The sequence below is a fragment of the Polypterus senegalus genome, chromosome 3 (genome assembly GCF_016835505.1).
Source record: "Polypterus senegalus isolate Bchr_013 chromosome 3, ASM1683550v1, whole genome shotgun sequence".
NCBI lineage: Eukaryota > Metazoa > Chordata > Cladistia > Polypteriformes > Polypteridae > Polypterus > Polypterus senegalus.
This window is the reverse complement of record NC_053156.1, coordinates 15,426,318-15,453,862: the sequence shown is the minus strand read 5'-3', so window position 1 is coordinate 15,453,862 and position 27,545 is coordinate 15,426,318. Positions and strand designations below refer to the sequence as shown.

Genomic DNA, 27,545 nt, shown 5'->3' with positions numbered 1-27,545 from the left:
TCCATTTATCACAAGTAGCAGGCAGTCGGCGCAGGTCTCAGCTGCACCATCAAGAGACCCCGAGAGGGTGAAACTGCCCTAACAGGTCTGGCAGCATTGACACTGCCTTTTATTTTGACAGTAGTCATGTAAACCTGAGGTCGGCAGAGAAAGCCAGCAGGGTGACATGCTTTACGTAGTCAAGGACAGGACACATGGCAGCACAAATCACCTAAAGGTGTTTTTGAAGCATTTTGAGACAGTGCATTGTGTGAAAGGCGCTGGGTTCAAGAAGCAGAATAAGCAACTAACTTCTGGGTAATTATTATTCGTGTAACACGATACTGGCGGCAATCGGTGGTTGACAAAGTGTGGGCCGTGGGCTGAAAAAGTCATCTTGTTTTAAGGTGATTTTTGGCTCTATGACATCAAGCACAGAGCACGTTGTCTACCGTTGTTGCAGATGATAAAATGTTTTACTTCTGCACCACTCCTCCTGCTCTGATCCCGCATAGTTTAAATCCTTTCAACGTTTCTTCAAAGTTGAAGTCTCTCTGTCTTCCAACCAAAGCCACTTTCACTACACGAGGCTCTTTTTTTTAAATTCTAGTCATTATTCTGCCTTAATTAAATGTGAATACATTTAATTTTCTATATCGGAGTCCCCAACTACAGTCCTGGTGGGCTGCAGTACCTGCAGGTTTTCATTCTAACCCCTTTCTTAATTAGTGACCTGTTTTTGCTGCTAATTAACTCCTTTAACATTCATTTTAATTGATTTGTTTTTGGAGATTTGTTCCCCTGAATTGCTTCATTTCTTTTCTTAAATGGCACCCAAACAGAATTGAAATGTGAAGTGAGGGAGCCAACAGAAGACCAACTCAGTCAGGGCCTCAAACTCCACAACCAATTTCACTCCAACCAGTTGCTTAATGAGGCACCGAGTCTTGTTGTTAATTAGACCCGTTCTTTAATTGTAATTGACTTGCTTTTGAAGACACTGACCCCTTGTTTCTTTTTCCTTAATTAGCAGCCAAACAATAACGAGATATAAAATTAACCAAAACATGACCAGCAAACTGTGTCCATCATTCAATATCTGAAAACCAGTAACGGCCCACTGCAGAATACACTTGACTGTACGTTTATCATTCGTTTGCTCAGAGGTTGATGCGCTTGCTGCCTCCTGAGCAGCTCTTCTCTTCTCCACCCTAGCGACCCGCTGCTTCTCTTCTTCCGTCGGCATCTTTTTGCATTTAAACTGATGAAGTCAGTGTTTGTGTTGCAATTACTTGGTACTTTTTCCTTCATTTTTCACTTCAATCTTTCAAGGATGCAATTTTTCAAGTCTTTAATCTGCCTCAAGAATGATTTACAGTTGTGCTTGAAAGTTTGTGAATTTCTGCATAAATATGAACTAAAACATCATCAGATTTTCACTCAAGTCCTAAAAGTAGATAAAGAGAAACCAGTTAAGCAAATGAGACAAAAATATTATACTTGGTCATTTATTTATTAAGGAAAATGATCGAATATTACATATTTGTGAGTGGCAAAAGTATGTGAACCTCACGGATGATCAGTTAGTTTGAAGGTGAAATTCGAGTCCGGTGTTTTCAATCAATCAGGTGTGAGTGGGCACCCTGTGTTATTTCAAGAACAGGATCTATCAAAGTCTGCTCTTCAAAACACGTGTTTGTGGAAGTGTATCATGACACGAACAAAGGAGATTTCTGAGGACCTCACAAAAAGAGTTGTTGATGCTCATCAGGCTGGAAAAGGTTACAAAACCATCTCTAAAGAGTTTGGACTCCACCAATCCACAGTCAGACAGATTGTGTACAAATGGAGGAAATTCAAGACCATTGTTACCCTCCCCAGGAGTGGTCGACCAACAAAGATCACTCCAAGAGCAAGGCGTGTAATAGTCGGCGAGGTCACAAAGGACCCCAGGGTAACTTCTAAGCAACTGAAGGCCTCTCTCACATTGGCTAATGTTCATGTTCATGAGTCCACCATCAGGAGAACACTGAACAACAATGGTGTGCATGGCAGGATTGCAAGGAGAAAGCCACTGCTCTCCAAAAAAACATTGCTGCTCATCTACAGTTTGCTGAAGATCACGTGGACAATCCAGAAGGCTATTGGAAGAATGTTTTGTGGACGGATGAGACCAAAATAGAAGTTTTGGTTTAAATGAAAAGCGTTATGTTTGGAGAAAGGAAAACACTGCAGTCCAGCATAAGAACCTCATCCCATCTGTGAAACATGGTGGTGGTAGTATCAGGGTTTGGGCCTGTTCTGCTGCATCTGGGCCAGGACGGCTTGCCTTCATTGATGGAACAATGAATTCTGAATTATATCAGAGAATTCTAAAGGAAAATGTCAGGACATCTGTCCATGAACTGAATCTCAAGAGAAGGTGGGTCATGCAGCAAGACAACGACCCTAAGCACACAAGTCGTTCTACCAAAGAATGGTTAAGGAAGAATAAAGTGAATGTTTTGGAATGGCCAAGTAAAGTCCTGACCTGAATCCAATCAAAATGTTGTGGAAGGACCTGAAGAGAGCAGTTCATGTGAGGAAACCCACCAACATCCCAGAGTTGAAACTGTTCTGTACGGAGGAATGGGCGAAAATTCCTCCAAGCCGGTGTGCAGGAATGATCAGAAGTTACAGGAAACGTTTAGTTGTAGTTATTGGGGGGTCACAGCAGACACTGAAAGCAAAGGGTCACATACGTCTGCCACTCACAAATACGTAATATTCGATCATTTTCCTCAATAAATAAATGACCAAGTATAATATTTTGTCTCATTTGTTTAACTGGTTTCTCTTTATCTACTTTTAGGACTTGAGTGAAAATCTGATGATGTTTTAGTTCATATTTATGCAGAAATTCACAAACTTTCAAGCACAACTGTAAATCATTCTTGAGGCAGATTAAATACTTGAAAAATTGCATCCTTGAAAGATTGAAGTGAAAAATGAAGGAAAAAGTACCAAGTAATTGCAACACAAACACTGACTTCATCAGTTTAAATGCAAAAAGATGGCAACGGAAGAAGAGAAGCAGCGGGCCGCTAGGGTGGAGAAGAGAAGAGCTGCTCGGGAAGCAGTAAGCGCATCAACCTCTGAGCAAACCAATGGTAAGGGTTCACAAACTTTCAAGCACAACTGTAAGATATGAAGAGGTAGGGACAGCAAAGGTGGGAGAGAATGAGAATGGCGCCGTACACATGCGCTGCACAGCCGCCCTGCTGGCCTCTGCTAAGAGTTGATTCTACAGTAAAATAAAATAAAAAGAGGAATAACCTTGGCGGTCAATCATCACCCCGAAAGCGGATAGTAGACGTCATGTAGCATATGTATACCAAATTTTAGGTCAATAGTTCAAATGGTTTGCGAGCTACAGGTGTTTTAAAATCCTGGACAGACAAACGGACAGCCATGGTAGCGTATACTATTTAAGAAGATGAAGGACTCAGGAATGCTGATCTCCTCAGGGCCACAAAACATTTTAATGGTGCTCTTAGAAAAGAGAAATATCAACAATGTCCGCTATTGCACAATGAGAGCAGCAACAGGCCATGGAATTAAACAACCGGTTTAATTAACGACGAGAATCGCCGCCTAATTAAGCAACTGGTTGGAGTGAAATTGGTTGGAGTTTGAGGCCCTGACTGAGTTGGTCTTCTGTTGGCTCACTCACTTCAGATTTTATTTCCGTTTAAGAAAAGAAATGAAGCAATTCTGAGGAACAAATTGTCAAAAACAAGTCAGTTAAAATGACTTCAAAAGATGTTAATTAGCAGCAAAAACGGGTCACTCGTTAAGAAAAGGGTTAGAATTAAAAATCTGCAGCCACTGGGGCCCTCCAGGAGCCGGAGTTGGGGACCCCTGTTCTATATCTTTGTGCCCTTAACACGCTCTTTAAGGCTTTGCTCTGTTATCATCTAGATATTTGAGACATATAGTGGGGCCAGCTATGTTGTGTGGTTTGGAGACGATGGCACTAACGAAAAGACAGGAGGCAGAGCTGGAACTGGCAGAGTTGAAGATGCTATGGTTTTCTGAGTAACGAGGGTAGACAGAATTAGGAATGAGTACATTAGAGGGACAACACAGGTATGACAGTTTGGTGACCAAGTGAGAGAGGTGAGATTGAGATGGTTTGAGTACGTGCAGAGGAGAGATGAAGGGTACATCGGGAAAAGAACGTTGAGGATGGAACCGCCAGGGAAGAGGAGAAGAGAAAGACCAAAAATGAGGTTTAGGGATGTGGTGAGGGAGGACATGAAGGCAGTCAGTGTGGCAGAAAATGATGTAAAAGACAGGGATGGACAGAAACAGATGATCCGTTGTGGCAAACCCTAAATGGAAGCAGCCAAAAGAAGAAGAATTAAAGACATTTTATCCTCCACAGGGATCTCTTTGAGTCAGAAACCAGACAGGAGGAAGCTCGTTCATGCTTCTTTAATTCCTCTTCATGAAGAGGGTGCAACCTGCCAACATTGTCTAACGAGGGATGGCTTCCCTGAGCAGAGGTGCCACACTTTTATCAAAAATTAGATAGATAGATAGATAGATACTTTATTAATCCCAAGGGGAAATTCACAACCACCAATTACTATGATAACCCAACATACATACATCTGTCTGTCTCTCTCTCTATTTTTATATATACACACATATATATATATATATATATATATATATATATATATATATATATATATATATTATCTGTCCGCTTTTAATGCCAGAACTACTTAATGGAGTTAGATCGGGTTTTTTTGTATCATTTGCTTGAACATTCCGGTCGATTTTGCGACTTCTCTCATCGTGCTAAGTATCATAGTTCATTTGTGGCACCGATTTATTAAAGCGAATCCAAGAGAGAGGCTGTGGGCCAAGGGGAGCAGGAAGAAGTGAGTGGGGCCCACCTCACTCATGCGCCAGCCTTCATTCAAGGCGATCTGATGTGGCATTGGCGAGAGGGTTTTAACCCCTCGCATTCCTCTAATTGCAACGGACATGCCCTTTCAATTCAAGAGTTTATAGTTTGCGGTGAAACTTGGCTTTGCAATGTCAACTGACAAGACCCTGGGACAGACACTCAAGTTGGTAGGGGTTGGTCTTAGCTCACCAGGCTTATCGCATGGTTAGCCTTACGTTGCTTTCTCCTGGGTTAGTTCCCCAAGATTATATGTCTTCGCCCCTGATAGCAAAACCAAAAATATTGTAAATCAAGAGGCTCTCGGATACAAAATCTATCAATATAAATTCTTCTCAATACAGATTACATTTTAAAAAAAAAAAAATTTTTTTTCACTACTACATGGGCAGAGCCACTGGGAACAGCTAGTTTCTAATAAATGTAAGTTTACTAAATACAAAATCAACCAATCAGAAAAAGGTTTGCTAAAAATATTTGTACATTAAGACTGACAACAGAACAACCTAATCTAATTAATATATATATAGTATATATTTATATTTTACCTAGGCGTATGTACATTGAGTAGAAACAGTTTGATGTTAATAAAGTTAATGAAAAGATAAAAAAGCAAATAAAACAGTCCATAGCAGATTCCATTGATTTAGGATGTAGATAAAGTTCTTGATTCCTGAATGTGATTGTTTGACCAGCGGACACGGAGGAGAGGAAGACAAAAAACTCCTACGATGGGCCATAGGAGAAAAATATGCCTCAAGAGGGCCACATTTGGAAGACAGAAACGAGTACATCAAATAGTTAGGTCTGATGGTCATCAGTTCCTGCATCGTAGAAGTCAGAATAACAGGCCAGCTAGTCGCCCACCCTCCACTGAGCACAGGTGGTACACTTACCACTGTCTTCAATAAAGGTTTCCAAGTTCTCCTCGTTTCCTCCAGTACCCCAGGAGACTACAGAATAGATCACTCTGAGCAGGTGTGGCTGGTGCATAGCACCATAAAAAGCAATGGATTACACTAATTACTTATTAGAGCATTAAAGAGCTAAACTTTCAATTTAATCAGATCACTGTCTCTATATATATATATATATATATATATATATATATACAATCTAACGCCTGTCAGTGTGTCTTTCCGCTTTTCATGTGAGAACTACTTTAACGGATTTAGATCTGTTTTTTTTTCTAGAATTTGCTTGCAACTTCTCTCATTGCTCTAAGTATCATAGTTTGCTTGTGGTACCGATTTATTTGCACGAATCCGAGAGAGACGCAGCAGGCCATGGGGAGGGGTGTGGGGCCCTCTTCACTCACACTCCAGCCTCGGGGTGTTCCTTACCTCCGCTTAGCTAGTGAATAAGAGAACTACTTAACGGATTTAGATTGGGTTCTTTTCTAGAATGTGCTTGAACATTTCAGGTTGATTTTGCGACTTCTCTCATCGCGCTGAGTATCATAGTTTCCTTGTGGTGCCGATTTATTTGGGCAAATCAGAGAGAGACACAGAGGGGAGGGGGCAGGGCCCTCCTCACTGACGCGCCAGCCTCGGGGTGTGTTCCTTACCTCCGCTTAGCTAGTAAACAAGAGTACTACTTAACAGATATATTCATGCTAATCCAAGACAGAGGCTGCAGGGCGAGGGCGGGGTGGGAAATCGGGGTGGTGGTTTGGAAGTGTGACATCAGGAGTGGGGAGCCGGGCAGGGGCTTGTCGCTGTCCTGTTTCACTGCTACACCAGCAGAGCCACAGGGGACAGCGCGTACATTATAAAATAAACTCTTTGAGTGATTCCGGTGTTGAAAAGTCCATCCTTAGAATCTCTGTTTTGTGGTCAGAGGCCTTCCAGTGCCCTGCCACGTGAGCCGATCTCTACTGATCACCACCTTTACACCTTTTTGTTTTCTTTTCATTTCCAGGTTTCACCTCGGTTAGTGTGGAAGATGGGAGGCTGGATTCAGACCCTGTACCTCTGTGTGGTTATTGGCGTCCTGCTGGATGGCAGCTGGGCTAAGAAAAGTCAAGACATGCGCTGTGGAGGTAAAGGGGAGTTCATGTCAGTCCGTGCTGTCATTTACGTCCGCACAACCTGTCAAACATCTGTCTCTTTTTGGACATAGGGAAGGCATGCCTCTATTGTGACTTTCTCTTCCCTGTAGACGAGCAGCATCCATCCATCCATTATCCAACCCACTATATCCTAACCACAGGGTCACGGGGTTCTGCTGGAGCCAATTCCAACCAACACAGGGCGCAAGGCAGGAAACAAACCCCGGGCAGAGTGCCAGCCCACTGCAGGGCACACACACCAAGCACACACTAGGGACAATTTCGGATCGCCAATGCACCTAACCTGCATGTCTTTGGACTGTGGGAGGAAACCGGAGTACCCAGAGGAAACCCACTCAGACACGGGGAGAACAAGCAAACTCCACGCAGGGAGGACCCAGGAAGCGAACCCAGGTCTCATTGTGCTGCTAATTTATCCTGTAGTGACCTCACAAGAAAAAATGCCTGGATAGTACTTTTACAGGGATGGCCGTTACAGACCATTAACGTCACATTAAAATAATGTTCATATTCTTCATTATCAATGTGAAAAACATAAACCTGGTGCCCACTTTATTAGGTTTCATCTGTCTGATACAGGATTGAACAGTCTGTTGCCTTCAGAATGGCCTGACTTCTCTCAGTCATAAATTCAACAAGACGCTGGAAGCATTGCTTGGGGGTATGAGTTCTGTTGGCCTTGTAGCTTCACGCGGCTCCAGCTGATTTTATGGCCGTGAACAACCTTTCCATTTCATTCCATAGGCACTCCATGGGATTGAGACTGGGGAAGCATGCAAGCCATTGGTTTAAACTGAAGTTACTGTTATGTTTGTGGATAAAGCTTGACTGATATGCAGTCGCCTACACCAGTGGTTCTCAAACCTGGTCCTGGATGACTCCCCTGTGGCTGCAGGTTTTTGTTCCAACCAGATTCACAATCGGTGATAATAATCGATAACAAACTGATCTCATTTAATTAGCTGGTCTTTTTTACTCTTCTCTTATTCTGCATTCAGAAAAACACAACAGTGCGGTTTTTACATTTATAAGACATTGAAATGATTTCTATTTTTTCTAAAGCTGTAAATCTGTTTATAAACTCTATTTTTGTTGTTTTCCAATGATTTTCCCCTTTTCTTGTGTAATTTGCTCCCTTCGTTTAACCCTAATAGAGACAATTAACAGCAAGACTAGAAGACACTTTTGGATGATGAGCGCTGCAACAACTTCAGAGTCACACCCACTAATTAGTAAATAATCAATTAAATAATATCTGGAAAAGCAGAATAAAAATACTGTTAACAACTGCTTGGTAGATTTTTATTTTAATTTGCCAGACTTATTTTTGTAATTTCTACATTGACTCCAAAACACAGAAACCGGGAAATATTGACTTGCTAAATTAGGCTAAGAGTCCAATCAAAAACAGAAGATGGTTGGAACAAAAACCACTGGGTCCCCAGAACTGAGTTTGGGAACCACTGCCCTATACAATTATTGGCAGAAATGGCTATAAAAAAAATCACCTTTTGATGAATTAGCTTAATCTTGCACTGAAAATATGCAAGAAGTCCAGCCTTTAATTGAAGTAAATTTATTCTGAGAAAAAAAAAAAATATTATTTTTATTAAAACCACACATGCCACAATGATTCACAGCCCTGCATTTTTAATACTTTGTGCAATCTCCCTTTGCTACAATAACACGTCTTATAAGGTTGGAGAATACATAGCAGGGACTCGGAGACCACACCTTTTCTACAGATCATCCAGGGTCTGAGTTTTTGTCTTATGTCCTCTCCTCTTCAGCTCACCCTAAAGGCCTTCAGTGTGGTTTAGGTCCGGGGACTGAGACAGCCATGGCAAAACCTTGATTTGCTTTTCCTTTAACCGTTTTTGATTTGGAAATGGGTTTTGGACAAGGTTTTGGATCATTGTCCTGCTGGAAGAACCAACCACGTTTCTTGGCCGAGGTAGCCAGTTTTAAATTTAAAAATCTCCTGGTGTTTCATGGACTCCATGACAAGGTTCCTTGAGCCTTTGGAGGAAAACAGTCCCACAACATCACTGAATGTTTACCATATACAGTACTTGACAGTGGGCTTCAGGTTCATTTGAGTATAGCCATCCTTCATTTCACACCAAACCCACCTTGAGTGTTGCCATAAAAAGCTCTATTTTAATTTCATGTGACTGTATAACACAGTTTCAATCAAAGAACCAGTAGCGTTTAGCAAATTCCAGATGCTGAGGTTTGTGGTTACTGTCTGGTAAGCCTTCCAAATGATATGTTGGCATGGAGGTGGTGTCTGATGGTAGCTTTGCAGACTTGGTGACCAGAAGATTGTACTTTTTTTTTTTTTGCTTTTCTCCAACAGTGATCATTGGGTATTGTTTTATCTCTCTGACCATCCTGCTGAAAATAAAATAAACTTGGGTCCTCTTCCTTGAAAGATGTTTTGAACTTTGTAATTATTGCCCTAACTGGGCATTTTCAGACAAGTAGCAATTTTGTTATTGGCATTCCCTGACTTATGAAGGTCAACACACTTTTCTCTCATTTGAATTGCGTCTCCTCTTATTTTTCCGTTATTGATGAATAAATGAGGAAATGTGGCCTCTGAGCCACCTCACATTTATACCCCAGTGACACAGACGGTCATGCTTGAAACTTGAAAGACTGCTGCTTAAAAGTTCAAAGCACCCAGTCAAATAGAAATGGGAAAAAAATGCTTCAGTTACACTTTGTTCGTAAGAATTTCTAGGGGTGCCAATAATCGTGGCACATTGTGGTATTGTTAAAAAATAATTATTTCTTGATGAGGAATTATTTTTTTTTTTCTGAATATATTTCCTTCAATTAAAGGTTGGATTGCTCTCGAGTTAATAGTACAGGTTTAAGATAATTCCACAAGATCAAAACTGCGACCATTGCGATCAAGCTCCAGCCTCATTGGGCCGTATCTTTTGAGTCTGCACCAAATTAACATCATTCTGGCCCAAAATTTTTAAATGCCTATCAGGCAGCCTTGGTGTCACAATCCCTCATAATCTATTAGCAGATGTTTGTGGTGGGCTTAAATTGGAGAAGAACAAACAAACTGTAATGGCCTTTACTTCACAAATGGCACGTAGACCTGTTTTGCTCAACTGGAAGAATCCTAACTCACCTTTTTTAAGACAGTGGGTAACTGATATTATATATTATTTGAAATTGGAAAAAAATCAAATTCTTATTTAGAGAATCTCATAAAAACATTTTTGAAAACCTGGCAGGATCCAATCAATAACATTTTTAAATTAATCTTTTATGTTGGGGAAAAGGATTCTCTTCCATCTTTTCTACTCTTAAACATTCTATTCTGGCTGTTAGCCTTCCCCTCTTTCTCATGGGTGGGGTTTAATTGAATTTAGTTTTTCTAAGTTTGACTTGTTTGTATTGAATGTTACTAGCTTTTAATAAATCTCTCTATTATAAAAAAAAAATCCTGGAAGGAGACGAGACATACAACCACACACTACGGCCAACTAAGTATCTCCTATCCACCTAACCTGCATGTTTTTGGTCTGTGTGACAAGACATATTGCTACCATCAGTAGTCTTGACACAAGAGAGGGTGGAGATCCATGGATTCATGTTGTTTGCTCTGAATCCTGACCCCACCATGCACATGTAGCAGCAGAAATTTGTCAGACCAGACATCATTTTTCCTAATGTTCACCATTCTTTTTCATGATGGGCATTTCGATTTTTATTAATGACTAGCTGTGTAAGCTTGTGCTGTAAAAATCCCGGGCTCCTAGAAACTATTGAAATTGTCAGAAAAAATTTTTGAAAGGCAGAGTCGGCGGTTTCGTTTTGCAGGCCTGCTCGCCCCCCTTGTCTATTGGAGGCTAAACAATTTTTCTCTCGTTTGTCTTTCCTCGCCAGTTTCACTTTGGCAACAGAGTCACTTTCTTTCAGCTTCATGCTGTATCCTCGTATTTCTTTATTCTTACAACTCGTTAACCTGGGGCCACCTTGCCAGCTCTTTGAGTTTCATGCTGTAGCGTCACACTTCCAGGCCAGACAGACACACACACACACACACTTCCACTTGTAGACGTTTATATATAAGATGGGACAAATAATGCACCATCTATTTATCCATCATCCATCAATATATCTTTTTAGTGAATCCTGCGTCATAAAAGAGTAACCTCAAAGATGACATATTTCATTAACACAGTCCCAGGTTCAAAACAGGTACATTAACTCAACAGGCTGTCTTTGACAGGATTCTCTCCTGTCAATACAGCACAGCAATTCAAATCTTCCTCTTCTTTCTCCTCCCAGGCTAGTGTTGTCCAGCTCCTCTCCCGACTCCAATTCAGCCTGAGTCAAGCATTGTCCATAGGAAACCCTTTCTGGGTCAGGTGGAAGCCCCAAAAAGTAGGAATCACAAATCTCTGCAGCACCCCTTCACGGCACCCACAGAACCCAGCAGGCCATCTCATAGCTCAGGAACGCTGCCATCTAGTGTCTCGGACAGCAAAACGTTCACATAGGTTTCCTCCCCCTGTCTTTCTACAATATGGGTAAAGATCCTCAACTGGGTCCTTCGAGGATGCCAGCATCTCCACTGCAGTTTTGGCATCTTCTGCCAGTCTCCTGGTTGTGCCTTCCTTCTTGTCCAGTTACTGGCTTGGCTTCCTGGCTGGGTAAGAAACCCTGAACCACCCGGTTAGGGACACTGTCCCATGCGTGCCATTCCTTACCACCCATATCAGTACACTCCTTACTACTTGTAAATAACATAAGCTATTCCATGACACCAGTGTCTCCACTACAATTTTGGCTTCTTCTGCCAGTCTCCTGGTTGTGCCTTCCTTCTTGTCCAGTTACTTGTTTGGCCTCCTAGCTGGGTAAGAAACCCTTAACCACCCGGTTAGGGACACCGTCCCATGCTTGCCGTTTCTTACCACCCATATCAGTACACTCCTTACCACTTGTAAATAATATTAGCTATTCCAGGACACCAATGTCTCCGCTGCAGTGTTGGCACCATATGCCAGTCTCCTGGTTGTGCCTTCTTTCTTGTCCAGGCTTGGCCTCCTGGCTGGGTAAGAAACCCTGAACCACCTGGTTAGGGACACCGTCCCATGCGTGCCATTCCTTACCACCCATATCAGTACACTCCTTACTACTTGTAAATAACATTAGCTATTCCAGGACACCAGTGTCTCCACTGCAGTGTTGGCACCGTATGCCAGTCTCTTGGCTGTGCCTTCCTTCTTGCCCAATTACAGGATTGGTCTCCTGGCTGGGTAAGAAACCTTGAACCACCCTGTTGGGGACAACGTCCCATGCTTGCTGTTTTTTACAACCCATATCAGTACGCTCCTTACTGCTCGTAAATAATGTTAGCTGTTAACTGTTCTTTATTTTTGGGGTGTAATGCCATAGGATCCAAATTGAGATGTTGCAGTGCTAAAATTGTAAAGGTGAATAAAATCTGTATAGCTTAGAAAGAATACTTTTGAATAACAAGTCAAAGTTTTCTTTTTGTTCATTTGGAAGTTTCTCAAATGTGTTGTAAGGATGGCAGAAAACTGTGATCAGAGGAAAAAATGAGCCAAGTAGGAAGAGGGGAATGCAGAATGGAGCCAAGGATTTTAAGCAAAATGTAAACTGGTTATTATTAAGCACCATCTAAACTGACTGTTGTTACGGTCACCAGTTAAGGATACTAGATGTTGAATGGTTATGCAAATTTGAGTTTATAGCATCAGACTTTCTGTTCCAAAATATACCTCATTCTGTAAGAAGCAAGAGCTCCTGGGCTTCCATGGACTCATCGGGCAATTCTTGTTTATGCCTGCAGCCTGCAGGGCACTCGTTGATGAGATGGAATGGGGAATCTCGCAAGTTGACACTAAGAAAATGATCCAGACGGGGTCCTTCCGCATCAATCCTGATGGCAGCCAGTCAGTGACTGAGGTGGGTGTAGTCTCTCAATGTTCTTCTTGGGTGCTTCATGAGGCCTTTCACCAAATGAAGGTCTTTTCTCTATTTGGAGCTGTTCTGCCACATGTTATCAAACTGCTCTTCATCGTTGCCTCCCATAGATGCCATATGCCAGGTCTGAGTCTCACCTCCTAGAACTCATGGAGGTCATCTGTGAGAAAATGACAGAGTATGGCGAAAAAGAAGACCCAACCAGTCACCGGAAAACGTACGAGCGCATCGTCTCTCGGGATGGAAAGAGGATGGATGTTTCTGAAACCAAACTTAACTCGGAAGTGACTGCCAGCCTCAAGTTTGCCGTAAGTGGCCGGATTTCCTTGGTTTTACCAATTAAACCCTTTAACCGCCATAACTGGCTATATTCAGTTCCCAATGTAATTTGCCAGCACGCTGGAGCTGATCAGTCAGTGACGTACATTCGTTGAGCAGCCAGCTTATGACCACTGCCGCCCCTTAGCGAATCAGCATCACTGTCCCTGGGACTGAGCCGCTGCACTAGACTGGCCTGCAGGCATCAGCGTTGGCCTCTGTGTGCTTGTGTGCCGCCAGTTCAAGTGCAGTTGGCTCTGTGATTGACTGAATTCCATCAATGGCGTCAGCTACACCTTGTACATATTATAATAAAGGGTGTCCCAAAATTCACGCAAGAAGTAATTTTGATAGAGAACACAGGTTTTTAATAAAAAATTGTAAATTTGTAATTGGTTCATAAAGTATACAGTATAGGGTTATGTATGGAATAGTATATCGAGTAAATGGCCTCCACGGCTTTGCTGGCACATACGCACTCTTTTGTCGAAATTTTTTTATGACCGTTTTGCATAAATGTGGCTGAATTTCGTTGATACAGCGCTCAATTTCCTTCTTCAAGACGTGGGTGGTCGTGGGCTTGATGGCATAAACCTTAGACTTCAAAAAACCCCAAAGAAAAAAGTCCAACGGCGTTAAATCGCATGATCTGGGCGGCCAATTCTGATCACCAAAACGGGAAATTACACGACCAGGAAATGACTTATGCAGTAATTGAATTGTTTCTCGGGCTGTATGGCATGTGGCACCGTCTTGTTGAAACCACATGTCGTCCACGTCCATATCTTGCAATTTAGGCACTAAAAGCTGGATTATCATGTTGCAATAGCGAGCACCATTAACTGTTATTGACTGACCAGCCGCATTTTCGAAGAAGAATGGTCCAATGATGCCTCCAGCCCAAATCCACACCAAACAGTGACACGTTGTGGATGCATTTGTTTCTCAACAATCACTCGTGGATTTTCTGAGCCCCAAATACGACAATTTTGACGATTAACGAAGCCATCAAGATGAAAATGAGCCTCATCGCTGAAGATGATTTTGTTCGAAAAAGTTGATGAAGTTAAATCACTATTCCAACCATATTTTGTACGAAAATTGCGAACTGTAGCTGCCAAACATTCATTATTTTTAAAATATTGCTCAACAATGAAAACACGTTGTTCTGTCATGTAGCTCTCCATTTTTAATAACCCTGAGCTGCCACGCTGTCTTTTTTTTTTTCCGTTGGCAACACTTTACCATACAAATGGCTCCAAATTCAAATCTTGCGTGAATTTTGGGACACCTGTTAGATTGTTGCAGTAGTTTTTTTTTTTTTTTGTTTTTACAGTTCATTGGCAGTGTGTAAAATGGTCAGTGTTGCAGTAATTGTGATGGTCTTTGCGTGAAAAAAATATGTGTTCCGTTAAAATTTCACACTTTCTTGGTGAATTGTGACGTTTCCTTAGAAAGTGCAGCAAAAAAGTATTCGGCGTCTGGGGATGCATTAACCCCCGACTATGTGGCCGTTTAAGGGTTAAATTCAGATCCTGAAGGGCGATGTGTTTTCATTCCAGTCCCATTTTTAACTAGCAACCAATCAGCACTGATAATGGAAGAGATTTCTTTTGCCTTCATTTTAATTGACTTGCTCTTCAAGATTCATAACCCAAAATTGTTTCTTTTGCCTTAAGACGCAGCTAAACAGCGAGTTGCAAAGCAAGCAGATAACCAAGTAACTCATGGGTCTCAAACTTATGTCCCGGTGGGCCGACTTTTGGCCACAACCAATTTCTTCCTGTTGAAGAAACGCATTATATGGCCTGTTAGTGCTCTCTCATTCAGCCACAACAGACATTTTATTTAAGCACACCATTGACATGCTTTGTGGCCAAGAACAAGTCCCTATTCCCCAGGCCTTGTTTTTTTTTTTATCTCTTCAAATATTTTATTGAAACAGATGATATATGATGGACATACAGATGTAAACAGGATCAGGTTATCTGATCATCTGTTGGCTTGCTTTAACATCTCATGATTTTTTGGTTGCCGGAAACAATTACAGTTTCTGAGTCTTAAAAAGCAAGTCGCCTAAAATCAATGCAAATCAAGGTAGCTTCAGTTAACAGCAATATTAGAAGGTTGTTGTAAGTGTAACAATAATCCAAAGTTCAACACAGTTTTATGATGGAAAGTGTTCCACAAAAGTTACTTTAACCTCTAAGGTTATTTTTATATTGGTGAACAAATTAATCTTGAAGAGGCCTAAATCATTAACCTTGATTTACATGAACACCTTGCAATGGTTACCTTTTTGACATTCACTCGTTACTCATTCTTATCAGTGGTGGCCAAGGCTGCCTACTTCAGCTTCATTATCTTAGCATAGGCTAGCGGATACTCTGCACTCCTGTCTGGACACCCAAATCGCTTCAGGGCTACTTGTTCAAACTACCTTAATAATATTCTTTACATTTATGTAGCACTTTCCTCACTACAGAAAGCACTTTTCATGGTGAGTAGGGAGTCACTTCAACCACCACTATTGTCTAGCATCCACCTGGATGATGCGACGGGAGCCATTTCTGCGCCAGTACTCTTACCACATATTAACTATTAAGTGGTGAGAAAGATAGCCAGTTAGAGACAGGCGATAATTAGGGGGGAAAGCATGACTAGGCTGTGGTGGACAATTTAGCCTGGACATCAGGATACACCATACTCTTTACGAAGGATGCCCAGGTATCTTTAATGAACACAGAGAGTCAGGACTTCAGTATGATGTCTTGTCCGAAGGATGGCGCAATTTTTACTGCACTTGGGGCATTGGGATCCACATTCAGACCACAGGGTACGTGCCCCCTGCTGGCCTTGCCAACACCCAAACGTTTCGTAGATGGTCTCCTATCCAAGTATGCGCCAGGCCTGAACATGCTTAGCTTCAACTAATTTCCTAGACAGACAGACAGACAGACATGAAAGGCACTATATGATTGATTGATAGATAGATAGATAGATAGATAGAGTCATATGAAAAAGTTTGGGGAGCCATCTCAGCCTGCATAATAATTGACTCTCCTTTCAACATAAAAGATAGCAGTGGTATGTCTTTCATTTCCTATGAACATCGGAGTACTGGGGTGTTTTCCGAACAATGATTTGTAGTGACGCAGTATTTAATTGTATGAAATGAAATCAAATGTGAAAAACTATTTGTGCACAAATGTGGGTCCCCTTGTAATTTTGCTGATTTGAATGCCTGTCACTGCTCAATGCTGATTACTTGGTTGGATGAGCTGGTTAAGCCTTTAACTTCATAGACAGGGGTGTCCAATCATGAGTAAAGGTATTTAAGGTGGTCAATTGCAAGTTGTGCTTCCTTCCCTTTGACTCTCCTCTGAAGAGTGAGAGAGAGCATGGGATCCTCAAAGCAACTCTCAAAAGATCTGATAACAAAGATTGTTCAGTTTCCTGGTTTAGGGGAAGGATACAAAAAGCTGTCTCAGATGTTTAAACTATCGGCTTCAAATGTAAGGAATGGAATCAGGAAATGGAAGGCCACAAGCACAGTTGCTGTTAAACCCAGCAGGTCTGGCAGGCCAAGACAAATACAGGAGCAGCATATGAGCAATCAGGATTGTGAGAATGGTGACAGACAACCCACAGATCACCTCCAAAGACCTGCAAGAACATCTCACTGCAGATGGTGTATCTGTACATCGTTCTACAATTCAGAGCAATTTGCACAAAGAACATCTGTATGGCAGGGTGATGAGAGAGAAGCCCTTTCTGCACTCGCGCCACAAACAGAGTCGCTTGTTGTATGCCAATGCTCATTTAGACAAGATTCATTTTGGAACAAAGTTGCTTTGGAGTGATGAGACAAAAATGGAGTTATTTGGTTAGAACAAAAAGCACTTTGCATGGCGGAAGAAGAACACTGCATTCCAAGAAAAACACCTGCTACCTACTGTCAAATTTGGTGGAGGTTCCGTCATGCTCTGGGGCTGTGTGGCTAGTTCAGGGACTGGGGCCCTTAAGTCGAGGGTCGGATAAATTCAACCCAATATTAACAAGTTCTTCAGGATGATGTTCAAGCATCAGTCACAAAGTTGAAGTTACGCAGGAGTTGGATATTCCAAGAAGACAATGACCCAAAACACAGTTCGAAATCTACAAAGGCACTCATGCAGAGGGAGAAGTACAATGTTCTGGAATGGCCGTCACAGTCCCCTGACTTGAATATCATCGAAAATCTATGGGATGATTTGAAACAGGATGTCCATCAAATGTAACTGAACTAAAGAGATTTTGTAATGAAGAATGGTCAAAAATACCTCCATCCAGAATCAGACACTCATCAAAGGCTATAGGAGGCGTCTAGAGGCTGTTATATTTGCAAAAGGAGGCTCAACTAAGTATTGATGTCATATCTCTGTTGGGGTGCCCACATTTATGCACCTGTCTAATTTTGTTATGATGCATATTGCATATTTTCTGTTAATCCAATAAACTTAATGTCGCTGCTGAAATACTAGTGTCCATAAGGCATGTCAGATATTAAAAGGAAGTTCGGCCAATGATAAACAAAAGTCCAAAGTATTAAGAGGGGTTCCCAAGCTTTTTCATATGACTGTAGATAGAAAGATTAATTGATTATGGTCTCCCATTCAAGTAGTGACCGGGCCCAGTCATGCTTATGTTCAGGTGCTATCATTCTAAAAAGGCCAAGTGCCAGGATGCAGAGGTGTGGCACTCAGCTCCCAGAATCATTACCTTTGAAAGGGCTGCACAAATCTAACATATTAGCAATATGGCTCAGACTGACTACTTCTCTTTAATGCCTTAGCAGGGGCCAGTGGGATGCCTGTATCCTTCGGCTCTAACATTGTCTTCTCTGAGCAGGCTGCACACTTACTCTAACAGAGGCCTGGAGGTTCTCCTTACAGGTTAACTTTATTCTTTGGTTTCTTGATTGCTAACTTTGAAAGAGCTAAACACAGTTCACTATTACATTCATCACTGAGGCGGGTGATACCAATTAACAAGGCTGGTTTCAGTGAGATTAATGTCACATCACATTTTCTTATGTGTGGTATGATATAGTATTCTAACTTTAATCATTATTTATGTTTATTAGCTGAGAAACCAGGCATTAGATAGTAGGAATCAAAATTAGAAGAAAACAAACAACCTAAACAATTCAAATCAACGTTCAAACAGCAAGCTTGGCTTCAGTATAAACAGCAGAGAGATGTCCATTTAGTTTGTATTTTTTCATTAGAACATTCTAGACGAGAACTGGCCATTCAGCCCAATCAAGCTCGCTAGTCCCATCCACTTAAATCTTCTAAAATAATATCAAGTCGAGTTTTGAAAGTCCCTAAAGTCCTACTGTCTACTTGGTCGCTTATTCAAAGTGTCTGTTGTTATCTATGTAAAGAAAAACTTCCTAATGTTTGTGTGACATTCACCCTTCACAAGTTTCCAACTGTGTCCCTGTGTTCTTGATGAACTCATTTTAAAGTCACAGTCTCAATCCAGTGGATAATTTTAAACACTTCAGACATGTCACCTCTTAATCTCTGTTTGCTTCAATTCCTTCATTCTCTCCTCATAGTTCATTCCCCCCAGTCCTAGTCAGCCAAGTTGCTCTCCTCTGGACTTCCTCTAGAGCTGCTGTTTTTTTTTTTTTTTTGTAATATGGAGACCACAACCGTACACAGTTCTCAAGGTGAGGCCACAGTAGTATGTTGCTTCATAAATGATGCCACAGCTACTTGACTCCACGTAAGCCTGACACATTTGGAGGGTAAAGACATGTACGTGTGGATGTTCTTCTTAGACTTCAGCTCCACATTCAATACAATTATCCCTCAGCACATAGCAGACAAACTTGCTCTGGATATTAAACCTCCTGACAGACAGACCCCAGTCAGTTCAAGCTGGAAGCTATTAAATGCATTCTAATCAATGGTGTCCCCCAAGACTGTACCTTGAGTCCACTACTATTCATCCTAATGAACCACAACTGTTGTGCCAGGCATGGAATGGCACAATGACACAACTTTGATGTGATGTCTCCTGTTAATCTTCTCTTGCTTAAAATCTTTCCTCATAATTCATCCCCTGTAGCCCTCAATCCCTCTTCTCTGGACCTTTTCTAGTGCTGCTATGTCCTTTTTGTAGCCTGGAGACTAAAACTGCACGCAGTACTCCGGATGAGGCCTCGCCAGTGTGTTATAAAGCTTGAGCAGAACCTCCTGTGACTTGTACTGCACACATCAAGGCGCTATATAACCTGATATTTTGTTAGCCTTCTTAATGGCTTCAGAACACTGTCTGGCAGTTGATATTGATGAGTCCACTGTGACTCCTAAATCCTTCTCCTAAGGTGTACTTTCGATTTCTGACCTCCCATTGTGTATTCAAACCTAACAGTACCTAACCTAAGTTTAGCACCAGTAGTACATACAACAGCCCTCATAATGGATGAAGGAGGAAGATTAAGAAAGTGAGCAACATTGTTTACCCAGAAGTCCCTGATTTGTACTTAATGGCAGAAATGTTTTGGTGATGAATTATTCTTCTCACTCGTAGCAGCACGTGTGTGTTGAGGATCAGTACTGAGAAGGTGAAGCTGCCAGTTCTCACATGTAGGGTCCTGTTACTTAGGGGCCTGATGATGCGTCTTGATGAAATGCCCCCTGTCCTTCTGGCATCCTGGCTTCAAACTTAAATCCTGAGCTACACAGACAGTACTCTGGCATAGTACTTTTTACTGTCTGTGTGTCACAATGGCATATCACTCATCAGTTCTCACTTCAGACACCAGTTGGGTCCAGTTTATTGAGATGAGCAGATCCCTACGCCATTATGTAAATGCATTAAAGAGAGTTTATTGTGAAAAACGCACAACAGAAAAACCGAGGACCACTACCCTCCAGCTCCTAAGTAACATTTTTGTCTGGTTTCCTTGCAGTGTGAGACCATCGTGGAGCAATATGAAGATGAGCTTATTGAATTTTTCTCTCATGAGGCGCAGAATGTGAAGGACAAGCTTTGCAGCAAGCGGACTGGTGAGAGGAGATTTCTTTCTGTTACACTTGAAGGTGGTGATAGGCAATTTATGAATGATTCATTCTTTTTGAACAACTCCTTTCAGTTCGTCATATGAATTGAAAGTGCAAATTAATCTATTCAGGGGTGTACAACAGGAGTGCTGTCAGTACACGTGTGATATCGTCAGCGTGTTTCGTTTCGCCAGCTAGACGTTAACAGCTGATTCATGATACTTGTTTTAATTGCTATTCTTTCGAGTTTAAACTGAAACATAACTAGCAAAAGAGAAGTTTGCCACTGTTGGCTCCCTCATTCATCATCATAGAAGTCCAATACAGCAACAACACATTTCCTTATATTATAATGTATTGATTGTTTTCCACAATTTGCTAATTGAATTTTTTAAACTGAACATAAAAACATCATTTTAAACAAATACATTTATGTCCACTTGTACATTCAACAAATTAGTCACACAAACTTGAACTTTATTTAAAATATTGCAATTTCTAACAGTTTCAAGATTACTTCTGTGCACCTGTTTTTACAGCTACAGTATAAAACAGTGTGGAGGGCCCTGCCCGGCTCTGCACTCCTGACGTCACGCTTTCCCCTCCCCTTGGCCCACAGCCCAGTCTCACTCCCGTAAGCGAACTATGACTCATAGCGCGATGACTGAAGTCACAAAATCAACCAGAATGTTCAAGCAAATTATAGAACAAAACCCAATCTAAATCCATTAAGTAGTTCTCTCATGAAAAGCAGACAGACATTGGATTTTTTATAAACTGCTCAAAAAAATTAAAGGAACACTTTGAAAACACATCAGATCTCAATGGGAAAAAGAAATCCTCCTGGATATCTATACTGATATAGACTGGGTAATGTGTTAGGAATGAAAGGATGCCACATCGTTTGATGGAAATGAAAATGATCAACCTACAGAGCCCTGAATTCAAAGATGCCCCCAAAATCAGAGTGAAAAAATTATGTGGCAGGCTAGTCCATTTTGCCAAAATTGAATTGCAGCAACTCAAAATTGTACGCAGCACTTTGTATGGCCCCTGTGTTCTTGTATACATGCCTGACAACATCGGTGCATGCTTCTAATGAGATGACAGATGGTGTTGTGGGGGATCTCCTCCCAGATCTGGACCAGGGCATCACTGAGCTCCTGGACAGTCTGAGGTGCAACCTGGTGGCATTGGATGGACCAAAACATAATGTCCCAGAGGTGTTCTATTGGATTTAGGTCAGGAAAGTGTGGTGGCCAGTCAATGGTATCAATTCCTTCATCCTCCAGGAACTGCCTGCATACTCTCACCACATGAGGCCAGGAATTGTCGTGCACCAGGAGCCACTGTACCAGCATAGGGTCTGACAATGGGTCCAAGGATTTCATCCTGATACCTAATGGCAGCCAAGGTGCCTTTGTCAAGCCTGTAGCGGTCTGTGTGACCCTCCATGGATATGCCTCCCCAGACAATCATTAACCCACCACCAAACTGCTCATGCTGAATGATGTTACAGGCAGCATAATGTTCTCCATGGCTTCTCCAGACCCTTTCACTTCTGTCACGTGCTCAGGGTGAACCTGCTCTCATCTGTAAAAGCACAGGGCACCAGTGGTGCATCTGCCCATTCTGGTATTCTATGGCGAATGCCAATCGAGCTGCATGCTGCTGGGCAGTGAGCTCAGGGCCCATTAGAGGACATGGGGCCCTTGGGTCACCCTCATGAAGTCTTTCTGGTTGTTTGGTCAGAGACATTCACACCAGTGGCCTGCTGGAGGTCATTTTGTAGGGCTCTGGCAGTGCTCATCCTGTTCCTCCTTGCCCAAAGGAGCAGATACTGGTCCTGCTGATGGGTTATGGACCTTCTATGGCCCTCTCCAGCTCTCCTAGAGTAACTGCTTGTCTCCTAGAATCTCCTCCATGCCCTTGAGACTGTGCAGGAAGACACAGCAAACCTTCTGGCAATGACACGTATTGATGTGCCATCCTGGAGAAGTTGGACTACCTGTGCAACCTCTGTATGGTCCAGGTATCGCCTCATGCTACCAGTAGTGACACTGACTGTAGCCAAATGCAAAACTAGTGAAGAAACAGTCAGAAAAGATGAGGAGGGAAAAATGTCAGTGGCCTCCACCTGTTAAACCATTCCTGTTTTGGGGGTCATCTCATTGTTGCCCCTCTAGTGCATCTGTTGTTAATTTCATTAACACCACAGCAGCTGAAACTAACCCCCTCTGCTACTTAACTGACCAGATTAATATCCCATAAGTTTCATTGACTTGATGCTATACTCTAATTAAAAAGTGTTCCTTTAATTCTTTTGAGCAGTATACTGTATTATATTCTTATATAATACGCTACCGTGGCTGTTCGTTTGTCTGTCCAGGATTTTAAATCACCTGTAGCTCGCAAACTGTTTGACCTGAAATTTGGTACACATATATTACGTGGTGTCTACTATCCGCTTTCGGGGTGATGATTTTTATTACTATTTTTATTTTAATTTATTGTAGAATCAACTCTCGGTAGCACACAGCAGGGCGGCTGTGTGGTGCATGCGTACGGGCGACATTCTCATTCCATACCACCTTCGCTAATCATTCTTGAGGCAGATTAAAGACTTAAGTGCCAGTTTAAGTGAAAAATTTATGAAAGCGTACTAAGTAATTGCAACATAAAGACTAACTTAATCAGTTTTAACGTGAAAAGATGCCGACGAAAGAGGAGAAGCAGCGCGCCACTAGGGTGTAGAAAAGAAGAGCTGCTCAGGAAGCAGAAAGTGCATCAACCTCTGAGCAAACAAATGATAAACGTACAGAGAAAGAGTAAGAAAACTAGGAATGCTCAAATCAAGTGGATTCACTGCACATTATCGTGCAGTACGCCGTTACTGATTCTTATATAATACGCTACCGTGCCTGTCCGTTTGTCTGTCCAGGATTTTAAATCACCTGTAGCTCACAAACCGTTTGAACTATTGACCTGAAATTTGGTACACATATACTACGTGACGTCTACTATCCGCTTTCTGGGTGATGATTGACCTCCAAGGTTATTCTTCTTTTTATTTTATTTTATTGTCGAATCAACTCTTGGCAGCGACAGTGCCGCGCATGTGTACAGGCGCCGTTCTCATCCCTGCCACCTTCACTGTCACTTCCTCTACCTCTTCATATCTTAAATCATCCTTGAGGTAGATTGAAGACTTAAGTGCCAGCTTAAGTGAAGATTTAAAGAAAACGTACTAAGTAATTGTAACACAAACACTGACTTAATCAGTTTTAACGGGAAAAGATGCCGACGAAAGAAGAGAAGAAGCGGGCCGCTAGGGTGGAGAAAAGAAGAGCTGCTCAGGAAACAGCAAGCGCATCAACCTCTGAGCAAATGACTGCTAAATGTACAGAGAAAGAGTAAGAAAACTAGGAATGCTCAAGTCAAGTGTATTCACTGCATTTATAGTGCAGTACGCTGTTACTGGTATATAATAAAATGCTCAAGTCTGTGTGTGTGTGTGTCTCTGGTCTCTCCAAGCAACCTGATTGGGCAGTCTGGCTTTGGTTGATTTGCTGTGATTGGTCAGTCAAATGCAATCAAGGCAGTACCTGCCTGACAAAGGAGGCTGACACACGTGAGGATGCTGAAGAATACGAATGATGTTTTCACAGCGGGTAATGGTGATAGTCAAAAATAAGACAGGAGGCAAGCAACATGCCTCAAAATGGCAGAGGCTGAGCAGCAGGCGTTACAGGAACATGATCAGGAGAGGAAGTGCCACACAAGAGATTGAGACACACTAGGATACCGAAGAAACATATAGAATGAATGCTTGAGGTTACATGAGATAATCAAAATTTTTTCATTAATTCTGTTACATGTAAATCGCTAGTTTAATGTATACATCCGTATACCATTGTCTAAATTGCTAGATTATATATTTGTGATTTATTCAAATCTGAGTTGTTTTTTTTTTTTTAATGTCCACCATCCCAGGATCTTATTGATCAATCGAACAAATGAAATGAATCAATTCACTTAAAATGTGTAATTCAAAAATTCTAATCAGTAAAGAGAATTGCAGTGCCCATCACTAGGGTTGATGCCTACTGCAGCAGTGTTGCGTGTTGAAGGAGGCCATTTCTCGTCAGCCGCTGTGTACAAAGGCTTCCATGTTGACGTCACCTGATCATTGATTACGTGGGTGATGGACCCATGTTCCATTACAAAAGGGAGCAAATACTGACTGTTCCTTTTTCATCCTCTCCTGTTGCAGATCTCTGTGACCATGCTCTCCATATACCTCACGATGAGCTGTGACGAATAGGGCCAATAAGATGGCAGTCAGCATAGAACTTGGACTTCTCAGCTTCATGTGATTTCAACAACCTCTGAACGTTTTTTTTTTTGGGATACCACATCAGCAGCAGCAAGAAGTGCACCTGTGCCACCCCCTCCTCAATAACACCCTGCCTCTGGAACATTCTTCTGTTTGCCTTTGACAGATGGTTAGATCTCACTGCCTTGACAACACAGGTGAAAGGTCACGTCACGTGCCTGTTGAAGGTTTGGCAGCTCGTTCTGTTGGCTCCCATTCTTTACTCTGGGGTCTCTTGTTACAGTATGTTCAAGAAGACTGCTTTGCAGCATGGTACTGGGAACCAACAGTAGATAATCCATCATTGTCATTGATTTCAGTGTGCACTGCTGTACACAAGTTTTGGAGGCTGTCAGTTGGCTGAACCTTCTCCTAAATGACTTGACGTAGTAGGGGGGCTACCAAGAGGATGTCACTTCAGGTTGGGGAATCGCCATCTCTGGGGAAGTGACTATGCAGGGAGGGACAAGCAGGGATTCAGATTTTTTATTTTTTTGTTTCTCTCTCTCTTTCAAGAGTAATTTGTCACAGCCGTAAAACGTCAAGATTTAGTTGCATCCGTTTTAGAGATTGCCACTGTCAAACGCAGGAGCATAACTGCCGGGTTACTGAAAAAACATTGAAGTTTTTCTTCATGGTGCTTGTATTTGTGCCCACTCTGTCTGAGTTGAGGGTTACATCTCCATCAAAAAGAACACATTCCATTATGATGCATACTTTTTTCCAATAAAATGTCTATTTATATAGCAATGAGCAGCCCTCAGGTTTGTTTTTTTTTTTTTTTAAAGTTGGATAAGTGTGTACACCATGCAAGGAGAAGCAACTGACCACTCAGGTGTGCCCCCTTAGTGTCGTAGACTATGGGCTGTTCTCTTGGGCTTTGCTTACGGTTATGATGTGATGCATACTGGTATATCTGAATATCCGAGTGCTACAGTGGCATCAGTCCTGGTCTCTTAAGGAGGACATTGTGTTCGTGATGGATGACCAGTTACACTTCTCCACCTAACAAGAATGTAAAGAAGGCCAACACACTCATGACAAACGTCAAAATTATTAACACAACTCACTATGATTCCGTTACAGAAATGGTCAGTACAGATAAAAAGTCAGCTTTAGAGGTTAATGGTGGCAAATACGACCTGTAAATCTGCCCCTGCCTCACCAGATTTAGAGTTGAGGAGCTCCTGTTTGATGTTCTTCAAATAAGGGTCCTGCTCCAGTTTTCTGAGGTGACCACCTTTCCAACTACGAACCCCTCCACCAATGACCTGACAGTTTTTCTGTCAGCTGGGACAGTTGTTGTTCAATGCGCTTCCAGTATTTTCCTTTTAGAACTGATGTGATGCTGAAGTGAATCCCCATCTTCTTCCTCTTCTTGCTGCTCTATAATCCTTTTAAAGGGCTTCTAGTTCTGCCAAAAGGGCTGTTTCATTTTCCCCATACATCAGGGAAAAGAAAGAAAATGGCATCAAAGTTCACAGGAAAAAGGCAAATGTGTGTCATTAATGTGTAAAATTAAAAGGAATCGGAATTGCCACACCGCTTCTAGTACTTTCTGTTATATAAATGCTCCACCAAAAATTAGCTTTTTAATTTGGCTGTGTTCATGAGGCTGATCCTCCAATTAGCTGTGAACCAGCTTTAGGGTAGGGAAGGCTGCAGGGGTCTGTGGTATCCGGGGTGAAACTCGCCAGGCTAGTGGTAAGGCTGCCCTCCTGGCATTGCAAGCAATCTGATTCCATTTGGGAGATGGACGTCATCCCAACTGACTGGAAAACAAGACTACTTGTCCCTCTGGAAAGGGAAGTTTGATTGCCTGGATTTTGGCAACTACGGGGTGATAACACTGTTCTCTGTGCCGGGTAAGATCCTCGCTAGGGTTGTCCTCAATAGGATCCGTGACCACTTGCTCAACTACCAGCGACTGGAGAATTCTGGTTTTATGCCTAAGAAGTCTGCCATCATCCATATCCTGGCGCTGAGGGTGCTTATGGAGCGCAAACACAAATATCTGCGGAGTTTCTTTGCAGCCTTCGTCGATTTTCGTAAATCATTTGACTTGGTTGATTGAGCCGCCCTGTGGGACCTCCTGAGACGTTGCAGGATCCTCTCAAGGTTGCTGGATATCATGGATGGCCTGTACACTGGTACTGTGAGTGCTGTGCAGAGTGGAGGCCGAACCTCTGCATTTTTCCCAGTTGATTCTGGGGTCTGTTTTTGCTCCTACTCTGTTCAATGCTTCATGGACTAGGTGTTGAGGTCAAAAGGATTTCCTGCAGAGCATAAACAATGTCGGCATGGCTTAACATTCAGGTATGCTCGGCGGCTGATTTCACCGATGTGAAAGTTGGAGCATTTTGTATTTTCTTGATTTTATCCAAGAGTCCGTTACGACATTTTTGTTTACTAAATAGTTTTGTAACAATGAGTCATATTTAAAAATAATAGCGATAATTGAATGCAATTCCACCTGATAGTAGACTCCGCGCCTTTTAACAGAACTTTACAATGGAGCTAAAAACAGAGCACAAAGAGGCTTGTGGTGGCTCAACGGCTTTCACACACAGCAGATTACAATTCAAGTGACATGAAAATGTTATCGACTAATGTGTGTTAGTGTCAGAGGGTAAGTGATTAATTGATGTTCAGTTTTCTTACACGAAATTTTTAAAAGAATGCCCAATAGAGTTGTGGCCAGTAATTAGCATTTCAAAAATATCCATTAATACAAAATGACTATTAAAATCATTACAAATATTACCCTATGTAAGGATAAAAAGGAAGTGTAATGACTTAACATCTAGC

General features: G+C 42.0%; 1 protein-coding gene across 3 annotated transcripts in view; it reads left to right on the top strand.

The window, feature by feature from the left end:
* Window positions 1–25,490, top strand: part of cnpy2 (canopy FGF signaling regulator 2) — a 33,411-nt gene extending 7,921 nt beyond the window's left edge. For all 3 annotated transcript variants that reach the window (XM_039746679.1, XM_039746680.1, XM_039746678.1), the window contains exons 2-6: window positions 6,857–6,977; window positions 12,853–12,968; window positions 13,097–13,294; window positions 20,272–20,368; window positions 24,636–25,490. In XM_039746679.1, coding sequence (XP_039602613.1) covers window positions 6,857–6,977; window positions 12,853–12,968; window positions 13,097–13,294; window positions 20,272–20,368; window positions 24,636–24,679 — 576 coding nt within the window. In that variant the 3' untranslated portion in view covers window positions 24,680–25,490. The remainder of the gene's footprint in view (window positions 1–6,856; window positions 6,978–12,852; window positions 12,969–13,096; window positions 13,295–20,271; window positions 20,369–24,635) is intronic.
* Window positions 25,491–27,545: the final 2,055 nt, after the last annotated feature.